A 19,758-nucleotide genomic window follows, 5' to 3' on the forward strand; every position below is an offset into this window, starting at 1 on the left:
GAGTTCAATCCTACAAGCATCCTACGGAAGGTCAGTACTGGCTCCCCTCGCCTCCCTCCCTCCCCCCGCTCCCCCCTTGTTTTCCATAATAAAGTGGTAATTGCAAACGCAACGCAGTAGTCTAAATGCGAGCCATTTTCACTATTGGAGAATTCAGAAATAAATAAGCTTAATGAAGAGCTAATTATGAAAATGTATCAACTGGAAGCAACCTTCTTTTTTTTTTTTCATTTAAAAAAGTATTTACAGTTCTTAGCTTACAAACTATATGCAATCATTTTCCTATCTGTGAGATCATATTTTAAATTACAAGTTCCATCTCCCACGCACAGCGAAGACGGACTAAGGGCCTGATCCAGCAACGCGTACGTGTGTACTAAGGTGAGAAACAAGCAGTTCCCACCGTCACCAGGTATTGATAACTGGGAGCTCACCCTGGAAGTACAAAGCCCACGGTGGGATCAGGGCCTCGAGACCTGATCCGGATGGTTCTGCACTTCCACGTGCCGCAAATTTGAAGGGAGCTGCACCTACTTTGTGCCTTTCCATCACGTTCAGCATAAGCACACCTCGACATAATTGAACAAGAAGGAACAGTCCTAACAATGATGTAGGGACTATGGAAACAACAAGGCTTATTTACAAGACTTGCTGAAACCAAAAAAGAAACCCCAAATATTAAACCCCAAGTTATTAACCTGGAACACAGAAGTAAACATCTCACGAAGAAACAGTACAATGAAATCCAGTTCAGTGAAAACGTGATATCAAAAAAGACCAATTGAAAATAAATTCACTGTGCATCAATCCCTTTGATCCTATTTATGTACATAATGGAACTGTTCTGTAAAGCAAGTTGTACCCAGTACAGAGATCTGGACCTAATACCGAAGTATTTAACTGCTGTGTTATAGTATATACTCAGATCTGGACTATAAATGGTAAACAGATCATGTTAACTTCTGATGAAGTTAAGTATTTAGAAGACCAAATTTACAGTTGCGAATGCCATGCATTCAATAAAAGATCTTCACTATAGCTGCTAAAATAAAATATCAAGCTCCTTTTTCTCCTTGGACTCCAAGAGTGAAAATGGCTTCCTGATCTGTATTTGTTAAAAATTTAAGCACCAGGGATTTAAAAATTAAAAACAAAACAAAAACCCCAAACAAAGAAAAGAAAAAGAAAAGAAAAAGCCTTACTACACGGCATTATACAAACATAGGCCACTTTGCAAAGGAGACAGTTGCAAAACAACTTTTAAAAGTTAGCACTGTTTTCAGAACACAAGGCACAAAACAAAAGCAGACATCACGCCAGAACAATGAACTTCACATGAAAGCTAATACCTGACCTGTACCATCCTTAAATATCTTACAATGTTAAATAGAGAAATGAAAAAAAAAAAAAATACAGCAGCAACATAATTGTAATTTTGACTTTAGAAACAGTGCGTAGACCCCTCCTGAGTTGTTTACTCCAACCATTTCAGAGACCGTAACTTAAAAGTTCTCAATGTTTGTTTCACAGGAAAAAGTTTTCAGTGTCTGAGAAGTTAAACCTTTGTTAGGCTTTCTTGGATTTTTGCTTGGTAACTTGAAAAGTTAGGAGTTCTGTCCTCATCCAAGAGAAGATGCTTAAGTAAGGTTGTTCTATAATTAAGCCCATTGATGTACCTTACATAAAAACTGCCCAGAAAAATCTATAGTCTAAATCTCGTCAACGTTTTGTTGGGAAGCCTCTACTTTCATCTTTTTAGAAGGTGGCACTCCTTCAGAGTCCTTAAGGAGGGGGAAAAAGAAAAACAACCACGTTACCATTGTACCAAAATTTCAGGCACCATAAACACCAAACAAAAAGCATGAACATTCCCTGGTGTTTCATTTGTAAAATCTGAAGTACCCCAGGATGCAAGATCGACATGACAAGCACATTTGCTTCCTGAAATCACTCCTCTACTTGTATCTCACCTCAACATCTTTGCAGTTGTTGTCTAAAGACAAAGGGTAAAATTCTAGATCCAAGCTAAAAACCACAGTGAATATTCCACACAACAGCCTTGATGCATGGCTGTTCCCCAGACCTCCCTCAGCTCAGGCACAGCCCACACCAAGCGCACGACTGCTCTCCTGCTGTAGCCAAAGCAAATCTCTACAGGACAAAACAGGCAAGGTCTGGAAAACGCAAGGCGTGTGCTGAAACAAACCCACCACCCACACGGAGAACCAGCAGACTGAGCTGTGCTCTGCCTGAGGATCTCGGCACGAGGGAGAAATTATCCTTGCAGCTGGCCGCCTCCCACCCACCCAGAATTTTTCACTGTACCAGTGAGAAAACACCCAGACATCTCACCCACCAAATCTACAAAAAATAAACTCTCCTAACTGCTACATGCATGTACTTTTGTACAAGATGTTTTACTTCTGAGTGGTCCTCAGTGGCCTGTTCAGTGGTTCAGATCCAAGCAATTTATTAGCATGAAATTTTAGTATTCCCTTACAAAGCTAACACAGACTGGCTCAGGAAACTGAAGAAGTAAATCAAACCAATTTACTCTCACTGTTCAAATTAAGTGAAATGTAAGAAGCCCATCAAATTAACCACAAAACCAGATACACACAGGTTTAGCATGCTACAGCTGCTTTACTGTCACCAGCTTTGGAGATTAGTCTACATAAACAAACGGCCTCCTTACATTTAGTTTTTGTTAAAAATACTCTTTTCCAAATGCTGAGTAATCTGGCTTTTATGCTTAAAGTTACCTGAGAGTTTTTAGATGCCTCTGTAATTATATCATTTTCTCCAGAGGACTGAATGTCTGCTTTCTCTGAACTATTCATGGAATTCTCCATTGAAGACTGTGAATTCTGTTCATCGGAGGTATCTGAAATGTCAAGGAATAATTTTGAGCAAACAAACGAAAGCAATCAGCAGGAGCTTTTAGGATGTCTTATCATTAGCAACATCCCAAACAGATAAATCTCACTCACGTGGAACTGTCAATGCTAAGATACATTTCAGGATGAATACATCATATAATATATGATATAATATATGAACCAAGCTCAAACTGCTTCCAGCTGCTGGACTCGGTCCCTAGAGGGAGCCAAGCTCCCGCACACCCTGCACCACCCAGCCGCAGCCACACTCTTACCAAACCGGTTAAAACATCAACTTCGCAAAGGGGCTGAGACAAGGGAACTGGCTTCAAACCAGAAGTAAAAGGCAGCAACAGAACGGGCCGAGTTGTGATAACTACTGGGTCTAAAACTGTGTAGTTAAGGGGAGAGAATACAGTTATAGGAGCTGAAGCCATATGTATATAAAATGCACTTTTTGGCTTGATTGTTTGTTTTTAAACCCTCCTCTCTCTCCTTCAAAGCAAGACTTAGAAAGGACTTGGGGTTGAAGCACCCATTCACTTTAGGAGGGGACAGGGCACTTCAAACACCTTTACAGCACCGTATGTGCAGAGGCAGAGGCTCAAAACCAAAACAAACCAAACCCCCAAACCCACTCCCCTTTAAGGTCACTTATACGTCTTTCATTATCCACATCAAGAACAGTGTAGGGACTGGAACCCGTTCTTTCCTTCACCTCATTTAAAAACCCTTCTTGACTTGAACTGAAGTATGTGCGGAGTCAAGTTTCATGAAGTGACCCCCTCACAAGTCCCTGACCCAAGAAACACAAATTCATTCTCTATGAAGACAAATCCAAGATCATTTGGACAAATTTGGTTAATGAAGATGACCTAACCAGTGTGTAACAAATATTTTTGTGCTGTACTGAACAAAAAGCATCATGAGCATTTCTGAAAGTTTCTCTAACCGAATCCGACATCAAGTGACGCCCACAATGAGCAGTCTCAAAGATCATATTCAGCAAACTCGGACAGAATCATCTTCTTTTCCATGTCTCACCAGAAAGGCATGTTTGTACTGATAAAGAAACAAGTCCCAAGGGTCAGAAGGAATTCCAATTTCAATTTCCGCTGTGGATGTCTCAGCATACACTGTAACTTGAGCTAAGGAGCACTCTGTGATGTGCCCGTCTCCCCAAGATAAAAACACACCTAGAGGAGCTTCCGCAAGAAGCTCAGAGCTGCCGTGCTTTCTTCCAGCTGCTACTGACAGCTACCACTCACCCTGCTGCTGGCCTTGGGAAGGGGATCCAGATTTTAAATAGCCAAGCCCCCACCCATTCCAATCCCTGCAATGACTTGTGGGCACAGCAAGTGTTTCGAATGCGCGGTTTTTCTTTCGAGAAGTCCACATGAGGATTTTCTGGCCACCCAAACTGTCCTCTAGCTTTAAGGAACACCCCTGATTTGAGTGCGGTAACACAAGACAGACGGACAAGGCCAGTAACACCAACCAGCACAATATCATCACAATTTCAGCAGTGTGATCAATCATAACACTTCGGTAGAAAAATAGGTAATAAATTTTTTAAACACTGCGTATAACTGATGGGGAAAAAAACACATTAATAACGGGTATTTTTTGTCATTACTTCTCCCTTTCATTTTACAGGAACTGGCTCTGGAACTGGTCCAGAGAACCTGGCATGATTTTCCATGAACCTAAATTTAGCCAGAGGAGCATGTATGCTATGTAACAGCTTCACCCAAGCAGGTTCAGACAATATTAGAAGGGAATAAATCTTTACCATTTACCGTGACCAAATACGCTGTTGAGATTTTCTCCACAGGATGTGGCGTTCTGATTTTTTTTCAATTTGGTGAGGATTCAGTTGTCAGATTTTAACCCCAATTAACAATGCCAACATTTAACATGCTGAGCCATCTTGGTACTACCAAGATAAAAGCTCTAAATTTAAACTGGTGAGTGGATCGACTGAGCTAAGAACTAAATCAGGAGGGCGTAATTTAATTGCTTTGCTATGGGAAGAATTCTGTAACCAAATCATTAGAATAGTGTTAAGGACATCTTTTATCTGTCATAATAGGATGAAGAAAGCTAACTTCCCAAGAACACAAACAGCATATTTCAATTACCCATGATACCCTTTAAAGAGTGAGATTTGGAACAATCTCTTAACCCACATGTATTTTTAATCTGTGCACAACTGCAGTTCAATATTGTAACACTTCGAGAAAACTGGGACAGAATTCAGGGCTAACTTTTAAATAAATAACTAGCAGGACTAAGGAAAAAAAAGAAAGCTTACATTATAGTTTGCACAATTAAAAAATAAAGTACCTCACTTCTATTTTGCCTTCACACTACATAGCAAACATTCTCCAATCTACAACAGTAACGCTTTCCAGGATTTGTACGATTACACAGTTGCAGCCATTTTAAAGTATATTTAAAATTATTTCTTCTTTCAAGACTGAGATTATGACAATAATAAAACAAGTATTTTGTTTGTTTCCTCTCTGAAAAGACCGTGAATGTCAATCTGACCTTTCCAGTTGCATGGAAGGCAGGAGAGATTATGGCCCGTTTTCACATAAATACTGAGAATTCAGAAACCATTTATTTCTAATTGTTATTATTCAGTTCTTAAAATGGATAAGCAATAAAAGATACATTGAAGGGTAACAATTTTTATTTGGCTTTGAAGATGGCCTTTTCAACTTACCTTCTGAACCAGGCTGCTCCTTTGCTTCTGTCTGAGTTTCGTCAGACTTTACTTCAGTGCCGTCTGCTTGTGTTGCCAAGTTCTGTTCTGGTGCTGGACTTGAATTACTACTGTTTTCTTGTTTTATTGGAGAAGCATCAGCTATTGAACTCTGGTTGCTATTGTCATCTGTTAACAAAAGAGTTAAAAATGAGCAAGTCTAACTCGACAAGATGAAAAGTACACCTTTCTTGTATTATTCCCTGATAATACATGATACAATCTGGCTTGTTGGGCATCAAGTCCAAGCATTTAGACTAACACTACATCTAACTTCTTTCCACACCGCCACAATTTTTGCTCTTGCAGCCTATGCTGTATACAGGAGTTTTCTAGCAAATACTAAAAATCAGAAAACTTTAATAAAGGTACTCTTAGCTAATCCTACACAATAAAACCAACAGTGTTTCATTCAGATCTCTTCTAAAAGAAGCCCGAATGTTGTAATATGAGTAAAACAGTTCAACTGAAGCGACAGTCTCATTTTACAGTTCATGTAACAGAGGGCTAATTAAGTGTTCATGCTGCAGATTTACAAATACTCATCCCCAGAGTGGTCAGATGAGCACAGTTTTTGAAGCACGCCATGAAGGCCAAAACACCCCCCCAAGGAGCCCCCAACAAAACCCCATCAGGGTAAAATGTAACATCCAGTCCCAACATTAGTAGCTTCTAAGTGATAATTGTCCAGAATATTCTCTAACCTCCAAAAATCTGGATCACAGTGACTTTCTGCAGCGCAGGTTGTGTCTCTGCAGTTCACAGGAAACACTCTGCCTGTACCCTCTTCCTGTGCACCCCAGCGACAGCGGTTTGAGCGTCGCAGCTAATGCTTTAGGGATAGCAGTGAGGTGCAGCTTCCTGTAATCTTTAAACCAGTCTAACAACCATGGATAACCAAGAGGGAAGCTCCTGCTCCCTAAAGAAAACTAATCGATTATTAAATTGCTACGAAGCAAGTCGATCCACCTCCCTCTGCATCTGTACAACCATTACATCCAAAAGACTTCAGAAACACAGAGCGGGCGATGGGACCATTTCTTTTCAGAGCAGCTTGAAGTCACATCAGATTAGGTTTACCATAAAATTGCACAGTATGCTTAGAAACACAAGTGATACACTTCACAAAGGGGCGAAACAAGACTTAAGAAAATTACATGACTTGACGAAAGCAAAAGCTAAAAAGTTGGAAACAGATGAAAAATTAATCCAGATTTGTGAAAACCCTACTCAGTCCTTCAGCTGCAAGACCATACTCATTGTCAACACCGCAAAAACCAACCAGGAGACAATACAAATACGAACGCAAATAAAACTGAAATGAAAAATTTGCAACCCACTAAAAAATGATCCTCTCCTCTCAGCTAAAATAGTGCTGCCTTCTCAGCCATAATTGTTATTCAAACACCCAGAAGGTAAAAAACTGAAACAGAGCGGAGCTGTGCAAGCTCCTCTGTGATAAATACCAGCTTAACACTTGACAGTTCACCTAACAGTGACTGATTGGCAAGCTAAAAAATGTTTTCTTAACCAGTTAATTCCATCAAGCTGAAGCAAACAAAAGGAGAGGCACTGCAGAACCACAGCTTGCTTTCTTGGCTCTTACAGAATTCTTTTGACCTGACTCACCTAAGGAGTTCAAAAGTACAAAACCTGCACAAATTTTAGCAGGGGCCACTGAGGTTTTGGAGGTCTTTTGGTTCTTCAAGCAGCAAACTTGACAGAATTACTACTTCACCAGAGTGTAGTATTTTGAACGGTAGGTATTTCTATTATATATTCATATTTAGCTCTACTACCAATTTGTTTCCTCGAACGCAGACCAAATAAAAATGGCATTTAAGCAATTGTGGATACACATACAGCAGAGCAGCCCAAGGTACTAAATGAGTATCTGATGCTGTTTTCACTTTGACTCAATCGTATCGTCCATACATCAGAGCACTGGAGAGTGTGACACTGCGCTTACGCTTCCAAAGCAGCGTAAGAGGGTAACTGAGCTGACCTTCTCCCACTCACCGTGCATGTCCATCATCCCTGGAGAGGAGCTGTTCTCTGGAGTGGTCACTTCAGAGCCACATTTTTCATCTTTGCCTTTTTTCTTATTCTTATTTTTCTGAAAAACAAAAGGTACCACATCCAAATAAGATTATTACCATGAAGAGAAATCCATGTTGCAATACAAAACCCTTCCCATTCGTTACTTTTGTAAGCAGCTGTCTTAATTTCAAGTGAGAAATAAAGCCAACTGACATTCTCAATAACGCATTAGTCCAAATAACTTCAGGGCTGTTTTTCTAAATCTACTCTTCATGACACAGAACACTAGAATATATAGGCTTTTACCCAGAAATTCCAGTAACGGTTAGCATTTCAACATGGTTTTCATCCTCAAACTGCCTCATTTTTGTAGAAAGCACGGAAGTTCTCAATGACAGCCCTCACTCCACAGACAGGGAGTCTGAGGCACAAGGATTAAATGGTTTGCAGAAAATGAGTCAGAGAACTTGGGAGGTGCTGGCTGCTAACTTTGTACTCAGTCCAAAGAGCTACAAAAGCAAGGTCAAAAGAATCTCTTCTACACCAGGAGAAGAGAAGAACATCACTGATCAAAGGCAGGGCAAGAGTCATGAAATCACCCTATTTCTGAGCTCGTAACTGTGCTCACTGAATGGTTTATGCCCATCACCACACAAAAACTCAGTACATTCTCCCTTTCGGGACAGAAAGCTTGCAGAATACACCTGGACAATACGCATGCACGCACAACAGGAATGATAACGGATCTAGAATGTTAACACTGAAGAGACAGCTTTTTACCTCTTTCTCAATGACCAACACTGCAGAGACCTCCTCCTTCTCTACAACTAATGCTGTTTCTTCATTAAAACTAAAAGACGGATTAAGAAAAAAATCAGATTGGCCTAAAACAAAGAACATAAGCAAGACAGTCCTACATGAACAATAGGTCACAACACGCTCAGGCCGAACAACAGTACGGACTGCAAGCACTAAAACAAAGGCAGAAACAGCAGCATCCATCACGTGGAAAATCTGCGCCTGCTAAGAGATGCAGCATTTTCAATTAAGAGGTGACGTAATCGGTCTCAGAGGAGAAAGAGCCAGCTGCACTGCTTTTGGAGGATCCTGCGTGCCTGCTGAGAAGACAATTAAAAGCCTGACTCTAGGAAGAATGCTTGGCAACCCATCCATTCAGATAAGACAATGTCCTCCAGTGAGGGAAGGAACTAAAATCACAATCAAATACTCTCTACGACTGCAGAAGAAATTCAACAAGTGATACGTGGAAGGGCTTTTCCCTCTATTTTAAATAGATCATTTGTCTTACTTTCAAATTGTATTTTTACTTCAGAGAAGCCAGATTTTATTCCCCAATATGTGAAACAGAGGTAAAAGCACATGGACCACTTTACCTTTTCAAAATGAAAATTCGGAGGGGGCATAATCTCTCTCAGGTTTAGTTTTGCATTTGGTTTTTTTTCTTAAAGGCAAAAAGAACACTTTTGCCAAACAAGAAAAACTGAAAAATGACTGCAATTTAAACTGATTTAAAAAAAAAATTAACCATCAAAGCGATGAGGTTCTACAACAGCCTTCCAAAACCAGTAGGAGGAAAAAGCCTAGCTAATTCTAGTTCAAAGAAACGTCGAAGTGAGAGGGGGAAGTAATCTAATCTGTGTCCACTAAAATGAAAGATGACTTCCATTTGAAACATGAAGCAGAAAATAGATCCTATTCTAGTAAAACCCAAGTAAACGGTCTGCCCCTTAACAGACAGAAAAGGATGTCCACAACAAAATTAAATAGCCAAGGTAACTCCTACCTGGTGTTTATATTTTAAATACATGCACTTCTGTGAGAAGCATGCAACTGTGAGAAGTTCCAGAGCAAAAGAAATCTTATGACATCAACTGCAGCCACACAACAGCCTCTGTGAACAGAACGCAGCTGTAGAAGACTGAAGGAACTGGTCTTGAACAAGCATCTCAATTTCAGCAAATCTAGAACCTGAACCTGAGTTGACAGCTCAAAAAATACAATTAAGCTCTGCACACAGAATGCGTCATATAACCCATTATTCTCAACAGAGAATCTGACTTCAGGTACCAGTCACCTTGAAAATTCATCCAGAAATTCACTAGAAATTCTGTTTCCAAGTTGCCTGGTACCCACCATGGAAGGATAGCTTATCTGCAGGAAAATAATTTTCAGAAGCAGTGAGCCTAAATATCCTAAATCTCTCTCTCGCATAGATAGCACAGCTTTTTCCCCTCTAGGTATTCTAAATAAAATCAAGACCAAACATTTTAAAACTAGTAAGAATGAATAAGTTTCTGTAAAGAAACCAGAAAGGTTTCCCATTGCACATGGGGTTGTGTCACAGAGATGCTACTCAAGCACTGGAAGAAGACAAGAGCCTTACCACGGAAATGTGTGGTACAACAGAAGTTAGAGAAAGAAACAAACTCAGCCAAAACAACACTAATCAAAAACAGGTCTTGAATTTGGACTTTGAATAAGACAAGATCATGACACTGTCTTGTCTGACAAAACATCACCTAACACACTAATTAACACAGTCACTTTCTTCCAGATAGGTTTTAACTCGTATTTCAAATAAGTAAAAGCACATGATCAGGCCAGGAAAGGAGCATCAAACTTGGGAGATATATTCTACTGTATCATTGATTTACTGTGGTATCATGGATTAGTTTTCTCTCCGTAACAGCATCTCAAATCATAAAATAAGAGCAACGTTCATTTTGAAAAATAATTTCTAAGTCCCATCAACTTTCTTTTACACTTAAGATTATGCCACACGATTTTATCATGGCAAATGAACAGTGCACATCAAGAACACAAAGATGACGCATACACAAAACATTTATCAAGAGAAAACACACAATAGAAGCATCCCTGATGTGTTGCTTGGGCTGGACATCTCAGTACAAGTCATCTCAGTTCCCTGGGATTTTCTTACCCTTAATTCAGTGTTTTGCTCCTATTTTTGAGCAAAACGCAGTGAGCACAAATAGAATACTTTACCCGCACAGTTCCAAATGAGCTACTTTCCTTAAAGCATCAGGCAGAAAGAAGAGAAATGTAATCATATCTTAGTTCCTCCCCCCCTTCCCAATTATTCCGTTGGAGAAAGTTTTCAAAAATCATTTTCAAGCTGAACACTTAACAGTTATCCAAGAACTGATCCGGGAAGGCTGTCACCCACTGAAGCACCAAGATCGCCTTCTGTAGGGATCAACATTTTCCCTAGAGCTCTTCTAATCCAACGCTTGCAAGACCCACACCAGTCTTGGCTTAAAGGCTCAAAGAACAGAGAGCAAATTTCTTTGACTTTCCCCAAGCTCGAGGGTCTACATCTCAAGAAAAGCAAGACATCTGCAGGATACTTACATCATCGACTTTAGGCTCTGTTACTGGTACCCATTTGTAAATCCTTAGGGATGTGTCGCCAACTGTCACCCACTTCTTCTCCCTATAAAATTACAATGCAGGAGAAGTTAAACTGCGCATGCAAAAAGAAAGTGATCTACTACTGTAAGTTGTCAAGGATTTAAATAGGCTATTAAGTAGGATGATCTCTATTACATTGTCTTTGGTACTGCATTGTGCAAACTGTTCTTTGCCTTTCAAAAACTTGTTAGAACACTGCTACCCTCCAGATCTCTCAGGGCTGTTACTTGGCTAGGTGAGTAATTGCAGTAGCAGTAATAAAGTCTGGATTAAAGATACAGTTAAGAAGAACAGCTACTGAAAAGGCAGATCTAATGCCTGTAATTTTCACTGAAGTTTCTAGAGAGCAGAAGAGGTTGTAGACAGACCAGCCTGTTTTGATTGTCATGAAGCTGTTTAATGGTACTAGAAATCTAAATACATTTTGACCATCTGAGGTTTATTTTGGGGTAGAAATTTGCTGCTAGCAATTTAACATTCTCTCAACACTCCTGTCAGACAGCTCTGAAATTCCAGCCTTAGAACCAACAGCCTTATTGGTAGCAATATGTGCTGCGATGCAGAATTCAGGCTCTGAAGAGCCAGCCCAGCTCTCTTGGAAAGGAAAGGCTGAGGCTATCAGAGAGGGAAAAAGCGTAACCTCCGGCACTGTGTGCAGACCCCTGCCAGCCAGCCAGCCATGGAGTTGTGACACTGACAAATTGTGAAGGAAATCTGGCTGGAGGGCGTCGCTGCATTAGGGGTTCAGACAGTCAGAGAGCGCGGAGATGGAAAGGATGTCGAATGCTTAGTTAAGGGATGAATTCCTTGAGCTCTTTGTATCAGAATATTAAAGGAAGGTCCACAATGCCAGAGAAATTTCATCACATTTCTGTGATCAGTTTTCAGGTCACAGATCACCACTGCTGGTTCCTGGGTTCGTAATACAGCTCTGCAAATGGATCGATTAAAAGTTAACAACAAAGACCCATTACATTAAATATTCAGGAACATCTGAAATTAATTTGGCATGAGATCTCAAGCATTTTTCTTCTTTCGAAGCACATTTCAATAATAGATTTGGGATCCAGTTATAGATTAAAAAAAAATAAAATGTTCTTTGCAGGATGGGAGAAGCTGGATGTGGCTCCAAACGTGTATGTGATAGCTCTGTTTTTAGAAAGGGCTTCAGAATCAAAAGCAGCCACATTGTACAAATACCACAAACATCCTCCTGACTATTTGTTTTAGCTACTAAAGCCAATCTTATTTGTTTTGCCTTTAGAGAAGACACTTTCCTGTTTTAAGAAAAAGAAAAAGCTATGTAGGGCAATTTCGTAAGTTTTGGATCTGTCCACAAGGATATTTTAATTAAGAAGCATAACTCTATTTCAGATTCATTTCTTTCCCACTGCTCTTCCTGGAGCAGAGTTTTTCCTCAGTGTGTTTAGATACATCCATTTGGGTATGCTGGATAGCTAAAGTATGTCAAAACCCAATTTTACGCTAATTTGGAGCTCTACTGCTAGATGTGATAAAAATGAACAGCGGAGATGAGGGCATGTCAATAATGAGAGCATACTTAATTGTGAAGAGATGATCATGATATAATTATTATTTTTTTAAGGATACCAGACAAACTAAACTTATTTCTACTTGGGAAAACCTTTGAACTTACGGAAATAAAAACAGCCAGGGTTTTGTTTTGGGTGTGGGGAGAGGTGAATAAATGCTTTTTTAAAAAAATCAAGATTTTAGTCTTTTCCTACAGCAAAATATTACTTAGAGATGCTGCACTGGAAAACCAAAAGTTCAAGATACCTGTTAGCATCTCAAAGCAGCCTCACACAGCATCTTCACTGGACAGACTGTAGAACACAGGAGGAAACCTATATTAGTAACTTTTTCCTTCTAGTATTAAAGTTAGCCCTGACATTTTAATTCTTTTGAGCTTCTTAAGTACCACTTTAAGATTTGATAACCCTCAGCTACAGGGATTTTTTTTTTTAATGAATTCAATACACAGTAATTCAGACAACAATGGGAATAAGGATATTTTGTGATGGAAGTACACCAACATCCCAGTCCTGCGAACACTTATGGCTAAAAAGAAAACCCAGCATCACACTGTTATTATTCAAATATTTTACATGTGCAAGCATTTACAGTATTGAAGATTTAAGACAACAGATATATTAGTAAGGAAAAAAGAAGACAATGTGCCCTAAAACGTAATAAAGTCATTGGTAGCACAAACACAAATTTGTTAACAAAGAAACGTAATGACTTTCAGGCATTTATGATCAACAGGGTAACATAACTTCACGATTTATGATGCTTATTGCAAATAAAGCTTTGAGTAGTATCTGTAATAGTTACTGTCTTTCTACTTCAAATCAAAACCCAAACCAAACAAACAAATAAAAAAACCCAGCCCCCTAAAACCCACTTCTACTCTGAACACTCACTTTTTATTTTGTGCAAAGACACCATCCTAACCTGCTGATCAGGGACTTTCCTTTTCATTTAATTAGAACTGGGAGTTTACTGCCGCTGCCCATAACAAAAAGTTTGCTAAATGCTGCACAAACTACAAAATAGCCTCACTGACCAAATGCCCAAGTAGGAACCAGGAATTAAGGAACGCCTGTGCCCATTCTGTTGGGCAACCTTAAACAGTTTCTCCACCTGTTTTCCTGTCTCTAAAATGAATCTGCTGTTGAACCCACTCATCCCTGACCAGAACTCCACCCCCGTAACTCTACTCCACCTTTGTTATGCGATCCCTAGGCAGTACTTTTTTATTCCACCATCCCCCATTATACTATACGGGTTGATCTCAATATTGACTGGCGGATGGCAAAAGGTGGTTGATGGAACATCATCAACCTTAGAGCTAATTAGGCTAGAAATGTGGCACTATCAACTATACTTGCCCATGTCTAGCTACTAGACGTCACAGCTTTACAAATAAACACCTTTTCTGGTTTCAACTCACTCCTGTTCCTCCATCAATAGCTTGGGAGTAACAGCAATGGAAAATGGGAAAACTTAAGAATATATACAGTATTTTTTTTAGACACTTTTCAGTGTGAAAGATTAAGTATTTTAGTTACAGTAAATTCAGAAACTACTCAATGCAACAGAAACAAACCCTTACAGTCATCTGAAATTGTGTTAAAGCGTTTTTAATTCTGAACTCACTCTGCACAGCATTTAAAGAACAGCCAAGGATACGTAGGGTAAGCATTAATATGAACACTTCTTTAGTGCTTATGCCTGAGCACACTGATATCCTACAACTTACATCATTATACACTCGCTTCCCCGTTCTAAATAGCCCAAGACTCTTAAATATATTTATATTTTGTATATTAACACTAAAGCTCCAAAGATGAATATCAAATTCCATGTATAACAGTAATATACCGGTGAGCAAACACAACAGTGTATATTACATTTATACATAAAGTGTCAAGGCAGCTTCTGCAGCAGCAATGAGCGCTGGAAACATTTGATGGCACAGACACAGAAAGCCTTTACTGACAATATATTATCATTCCAGGAGAGGCTTTCACACTTGTTTGCCTTTTCACCGTGACTACCATTTATCATAGTCACCTGTATTCACACAAGGATTTGCTCCCACATACCCCATCTTCTGTTGATGATCACGAAGTGACGTCATAATGCTGAATTTATCACATCACACTCACTTGCATTGCAACAGAGTTTGGTGAAAATCACAGAATTATGACCTCCCTGTGGGATCAAGCAAAGGAGAAAGGGAATGGGAAAGAAAATGCCATTATTATACACAAAAAGTGCTGTAAGATGCACAAAAAAAGGGTTTTTTTGAAACGCAGGCTTGCTTCCCAGAGCACGCCTATTGCCGTGTAGCTGTTTGTCTTGGAACTGATGTGAAGCAGCCCCAAATATACAAGGCGTTCATCAACCACACTGCAAATACAACAACACACCACGTAGCACGAATGGACAAAGAGTACTGGTTCAGGGTACCTACTCTCTGAGTTTATCTAAATACGGTGCGTTATGTGAATCCCCAGTCACTGACACAGGCCAGCGTGGTTTTAAGCAAGTTCTGCTACGTTCCATGTTGCAACAAACACATTTTCTTACAGTAAAGAGAAAAACGGCTTCCGCGCGACAAAACTCTGCCTTCAAAATACACTCAATTTCCACTGAAGTCAGAGAGCATATCCTGGCACGAAAAGAAACAACCAAGAGCCAGAAAAAAAACTTAGTGTAATTCAAGCATGGCAACAGCGTGTTTGGGCCGCTCCAGTGCTTCGGCGCAGCTCTTGCACACCCATGGGGGGTTTAGCTTCAGCCGCCGCTACCTGAACCACAGCCTCAGCAGGAACCAAACACGCCCCGTGCTGCTGGACTAAACTAGAGTGGCCATCCAGGAGGTACCAAGCGGACTTTTTCCAAAGACGTCGCGCCGAGTTCTGTGCCGTGACTACATTTCGAAGTGAAAGCCTCCTTTAAGAAGGAAGCGTGAGCAGCAAAACCTGCAGAAGCTCAGTCTCGGAGCATTACATACCCCACAGAAATATTTTAGCAAGTCTGAATGGAGACAGCGAACAGAAGAGCTACAGCAGCATTGTCTAGAAATTCCACCCTAACCAGCCACAGCTAGCGATCCCAACCAATGGCACCAGGTAACGTGATCTCACTGCCGTGGTGACTTTGCTTCAGAACTTTTATACAACATGCGTTGTTTTAAGCGATATCCCAAGCTGTGTCGGGCTCTACAACCAATTCTCCACCATAGTAAATATTTAGCGCTTCCTGTAAATCACCAGCTGTCCGAGTTCACCTCTTCTTCCTAAGGTGCCGCCACTGTCCCTAGATTATGGCTCTGATGGGTCAGGAAAAGGTCAAATCACTTCTGGGAAGACACTACAGTTCAAGGATAAGGCAACACCCCGGGGTGTTCTCTAGACCAGGGGACCTATCTCCATCAGGCACACCACACCTTCATCCTTAAACGTTCACACATTGAGCAAGAGCTCAGCCGTGCCACAAACCCATGCAAGCTTTTTCACTGCCTCCCAAGATGTCCTACCACTTACGCTTGCCTCCTGCCCATTACTTGTCTCCTAGTAAACATCTGCATTTCCTTTCATTTAATAAACCAGGCTTGTACAAAACAAGAGCATTTCCATTGTTTTTCTAATGCTGGTTGAGGGCACAAGAGTTTTTGCCCCACTCTCCTTGAGAACCCATTTAAAATCTGTGCATACCCATCCAGCTATAAAGACAAAGAACAACCCTGTAGCTTTCACAACTCATTGAGATAAATTTATCTCAGGGGATTTTGTAAAACAGAAAGAAAGGACTGTTACTAAAAAAGAAAAAAAACAGAACTACCCTCACAGGCGTGGAAACTCAACATTTCTGCCACACAAATACAACACAACCACGTTATCTGTAAGACACGTGCTATGTGTTTTCTGAAATAGATACTCATTCAGGAGAGTGTTATAAACAAAGGAGATACGGTTACGTTAATCTCAAGATAAAAAAAATGTAACAACTGCACTGTTTACTACTAAGTTCCAGTATTACCAGAAACGCCGGGCGCTCTACAAACACGCATGGAGATAGAGTACCTGCATCAAAGGGCTCACTGTCTGAGAAAGAACGCGTATTTTCTGAGGAACAAAGTCTGCGCTGACGGAAAGTGTTTTCCAATAGGCATGTTCACAGACGTGGCAGAGCAGGCACTCGGTAATTATTGCTCAGCAAGGCTGCTGCACACCTCACAGATCAGAAGGGCTCTGGGTAGCACACATCGGAGCCACTGTCCGCTCCAAAGAGTTTACAGCTCAGCCTGCCTCTCTACCCAATCTCCGGCACGCAGCGTGCCAAGCACAGAAGTCTCAGAAAACTCTGTTCTGTGAAACACTGGATACGAGGTATTTTAATCTTAAGTGACTGCATTTCCACAGAAGAGCTGTGGATGGCAACAAATTGCTCCTATTATGCAAATAAAACTGCACACTTGGAAATTGCCTATGTGGCTCTTTGGAAGATGCTAGTGTGTAAAGTTCAATTTAACAAGCCAACTCTTCTCAAAACATTTAAACCACAAGACACAGAGGCTGTCTTGCTAATTTCCCACTGTACTTGACTGCAGGTAGGGGGGAATCGTGAGATTCACCTTCAAATTACGATTCCTTTAAAAATAAGAAAAATGGCTTATGTCAATACTCATGAGATGCACACACGAAAAGCCATAAGAATACATCTGACAAGAATCAAAAGAAACACTGCATGATTCTGTACAAGAACCCCTTAAAGCAAGCTGTTTCTCAGGAGAGTTAAACCATACAAAATCTATTTATACCGTAAGATTTCTGTTCTATAGAGAAACCATAGCAATTGACATGATGGCAGAGAGCCCTTGCCAAGAAAAAATTAAATATATTATACATTTTGTTGAATGGCCAAGCTTCTGCCTCTACTCATCTCTGAAATCCACCAACTAGGATTCAAAGGAAGTACGCTGCACTCATGAATGAAATACCTACAGACATAATAACCCCAGACATCCAACGACGCTCCTGTTTGAACTAAAGTCCTGTCACAACGCTATATATTGTTCTGACCTTCAAAGCCAGCCCACCAAGTCAGCAAACACCACTTAAAAACACTGCCAGAGCTGAAGAGAGTTCCTGAAACCAACAGAACTGCAGTGCTCGGGCCGCTCGGGCTTCCTACACAATGGCCGGATTCTTTGAAATCCCCATCTCGTGCCCTGCGTTATTGGACACACGTCCCGGTTCTTTGTCCGGCTCAAGCTAACGAGCCCATTCATCTGCTCAAGGCCATTTAAAACCCAACAAACCATTTCACTTGAACGACACACATTTAATTCTGTATTTCGCTTGTAACAAAAGCGAAGCGTTAGCTGCGGACTGCAATAAAAGTGCCCTCTTTATTTTATCAGGTTAAAAAAAAGTTGTGCAGATTAATACAAACCCAGGGGGTTTCCTTGTGGATTTCAACTGTTTAAAGAAAGTATTTTAAGGTACACGCACAAAGACTACTGAACAGTCAACCTGGGGAAGAAAAAGGCTCCCTCTCGAGCCTCACTGCTCTTTATCCCATCCCGCTTGAGTCTCACTGCTCTTTACTCCATCCAAACAAGTCTCAATGCTCTCTATCCCATTCTGCTTGAGTCTCATCACTCTTTATTCCACCCTGCTTGGATCTCACCGCTCTTTATCCCACCCCACTTGGGTCTCACCGCTCTCTATCCCATCCCAACGAGTTTCACTGCTCTCTATCCCATCCCAACGAGTTTCACTGCTCTCTATCCCATCCTACTTGAGTCCCACTGCCCTTTATCCCATCCCGTTGAAGTTTCACTGCTCTCTATCCCATCCTACTTGAGTCCCACTGCCTTCTATCCCATCCCACTGAAGTTTCACTGCTCTTTATCCCATCCCAACGAGTCTCACATGTCTTTATCCCACCCAAACCCCCTGGACTGCCTGTTCCAAACATCCCAGAGACTCTTTCGCTGTATTGTTTCAACACCTCACATTGCTTTTCCTAACAAAAGCAGAAGGAAAAAGGAATAAATAAAAAAGACAAAAGCGGGGAAAATCGCACAGGGCGTTGAAGCCCTCGCAAACGGGAATTATTCTAGGGGGGGCGGGGGGAAACAACCTTTAATTATATAATTTAACCCGAATTCCAGCTGCAGTTACACGCTCCTTCCCAGGGAGCGTTTTGCGGGAGACAAACCGCGCCTGGGGAGGCGCAAGGGTGGCAGAAATACACGTGTAGCCATACAAAATAAACTCTCGAGGTGGTTTTGATGCTGTTTTTTTGGGGGGGGGGGGGTGTGTTTAAGGAAAAAAACCGAAATCTTTGGGCTGCGGCTGCCCAGCCCGGCGGCTCGAGGCCCTGGGGGGCGGAGGGGACAAGGGGGGGGGCACCGGGGGGTATCCGGGGGAGCGGGGGGGGGGGGGGAAGGGTGTCCCGGGGGCCGCGGGGAGGGGGCTCGGCCGCACAATGGAGCCGCCTCTCGCCCTCGCCCGCCGCCTTCATGTGACTCGCGGCGGCGAAATGGCTTCTGGGTGCTCCCCGCCCCGCCGCGGCCGCCCGCGGGCCCCGCCGCCGGGACAGGCCCCGGACCCCCCCCCCCCCCTCCCCTCCCCGGGACACGCGCGGGGCCCCGGCGCGGCGCGTCCCGCTCACCATTTGCGCACTTTCTCGATGGCCGCCATCACCCGCTTGATGTCATCCTTGGCCCGGCTGCGGGTCTCGGCCCTCACCGAGCGGCCCGACATGGCGCTGGGAGGGAGGGGAGGGGAAGGGGGGCGGCGGGGAGCGCGGCGCTGCCTCGCGGTGTCCGTGGGTCCGGCCGCCCGCCCGCACAATGCTCGCTCCGCTCCCGGCGCTCGGCTCCGCCCGCCCGGCCGGGAACCGCTCCGCGCATGCGCGGGGGAGGGGGCGGGGGGAGAGGGGGAAGGGGGGAGAGAGAGTGGGGGGGGCAGAGAGAGAGGGAGGAGGGGGGCAGAGAGGGGGGGCAGTGAGAGAGGAGGGGGGGCAGAAAGAAAGGAGGGGCAGAAAGGGAGGAGATGAGGCAGAAAGGGA

At 42.1% G+C, this 19,758-nt stretch overlaps 1 protein-coding gene across 2 annotated transcripts; it reads right to left on the bottom strand.

Annotated features, from left to right (window-relative positions):
- Positions 1–213: 213 nt before the first annotated feature.
- BCL7A (BAF chromatin remodeling complex subunit BCL7A) lies at positions 214–19,566 on the bottom strand. Of its 2 annotated transcripts, XM_069870853.1 has the most exons (7): positions 19,360–19,513; positions 14,775–14,883; positions 11,083–11,164; positions 7,669–7,765; positions 5,611–5,778; positions 2,763–2,884; positions 214–1,781 (listed from the first exon to the last, which is right to left on the bottom strand). In XM_069870853.1, the coding sequence occupies exons 2-7, from the start codon at positions 14,807–14,809 to the stop codon at positions 1,710–1,712; spliced, it is 576 nt and encodes a 191-aa protein (XP_069726954.1). In that variant the 5' UTR covers positions 14,810–14,883; positions 19,360–19,513; the 3' UTR covers positions 214–1,709. The 2 variants fall into 2 exon arrangements, with proteins under 2 accessions (XP_069726954.1, XP_069726953.1); XM_069870852.1 differs by lacking the exon at positions 14,775–14,883 and having other exon boundaries at positions 19,360–19,566.
- Positions 19,567–19,758: the final 192 nt, after the last annotated feature.

Source organism: Phaenicophaeus curvirostris, chromosome 17 (assembly GCF_032191515.1).
Source record: "Phaenicophaeus curvirostris isolate KB17595 chromosome 17, BPBGC_Pcur_1.0, whole genome shotgun sequence".
Classification (NCBI taxonomy): domain Eukaryota; kingdom Metazoa; phylum Chordata; class Aves; order Cuculiformes; family Cuculidae; genus Phaenicophaeus; species Phaenicophaeus curvirostris.

Excerpts from the sequence above, each read along its gene's own strand:
- BCL7A (XM_069870852.1), bottom strand. The coding sequence starts at position 19,451 with ATGTCGGGCCGCTCGGTGAGGGCCGAGACCCGCAGCCGGGCCAAGGAT. Across the intron at positions 5,779-7,668 it reads AGGGATGATGGACATGCACG|ATGACAATAGCAACCAGAGT; the intron begins GTGAGTGGGAGA and ends TTTTGTTAACAG. Across the intron at positions 2,885-5,610 it reads GGAGCAGCCTGGTTCAGAAG|ATACCTCCGATGAACAGAAT; the intron begins GTAAGTTGAAAA and ends TTGACATTTCAG.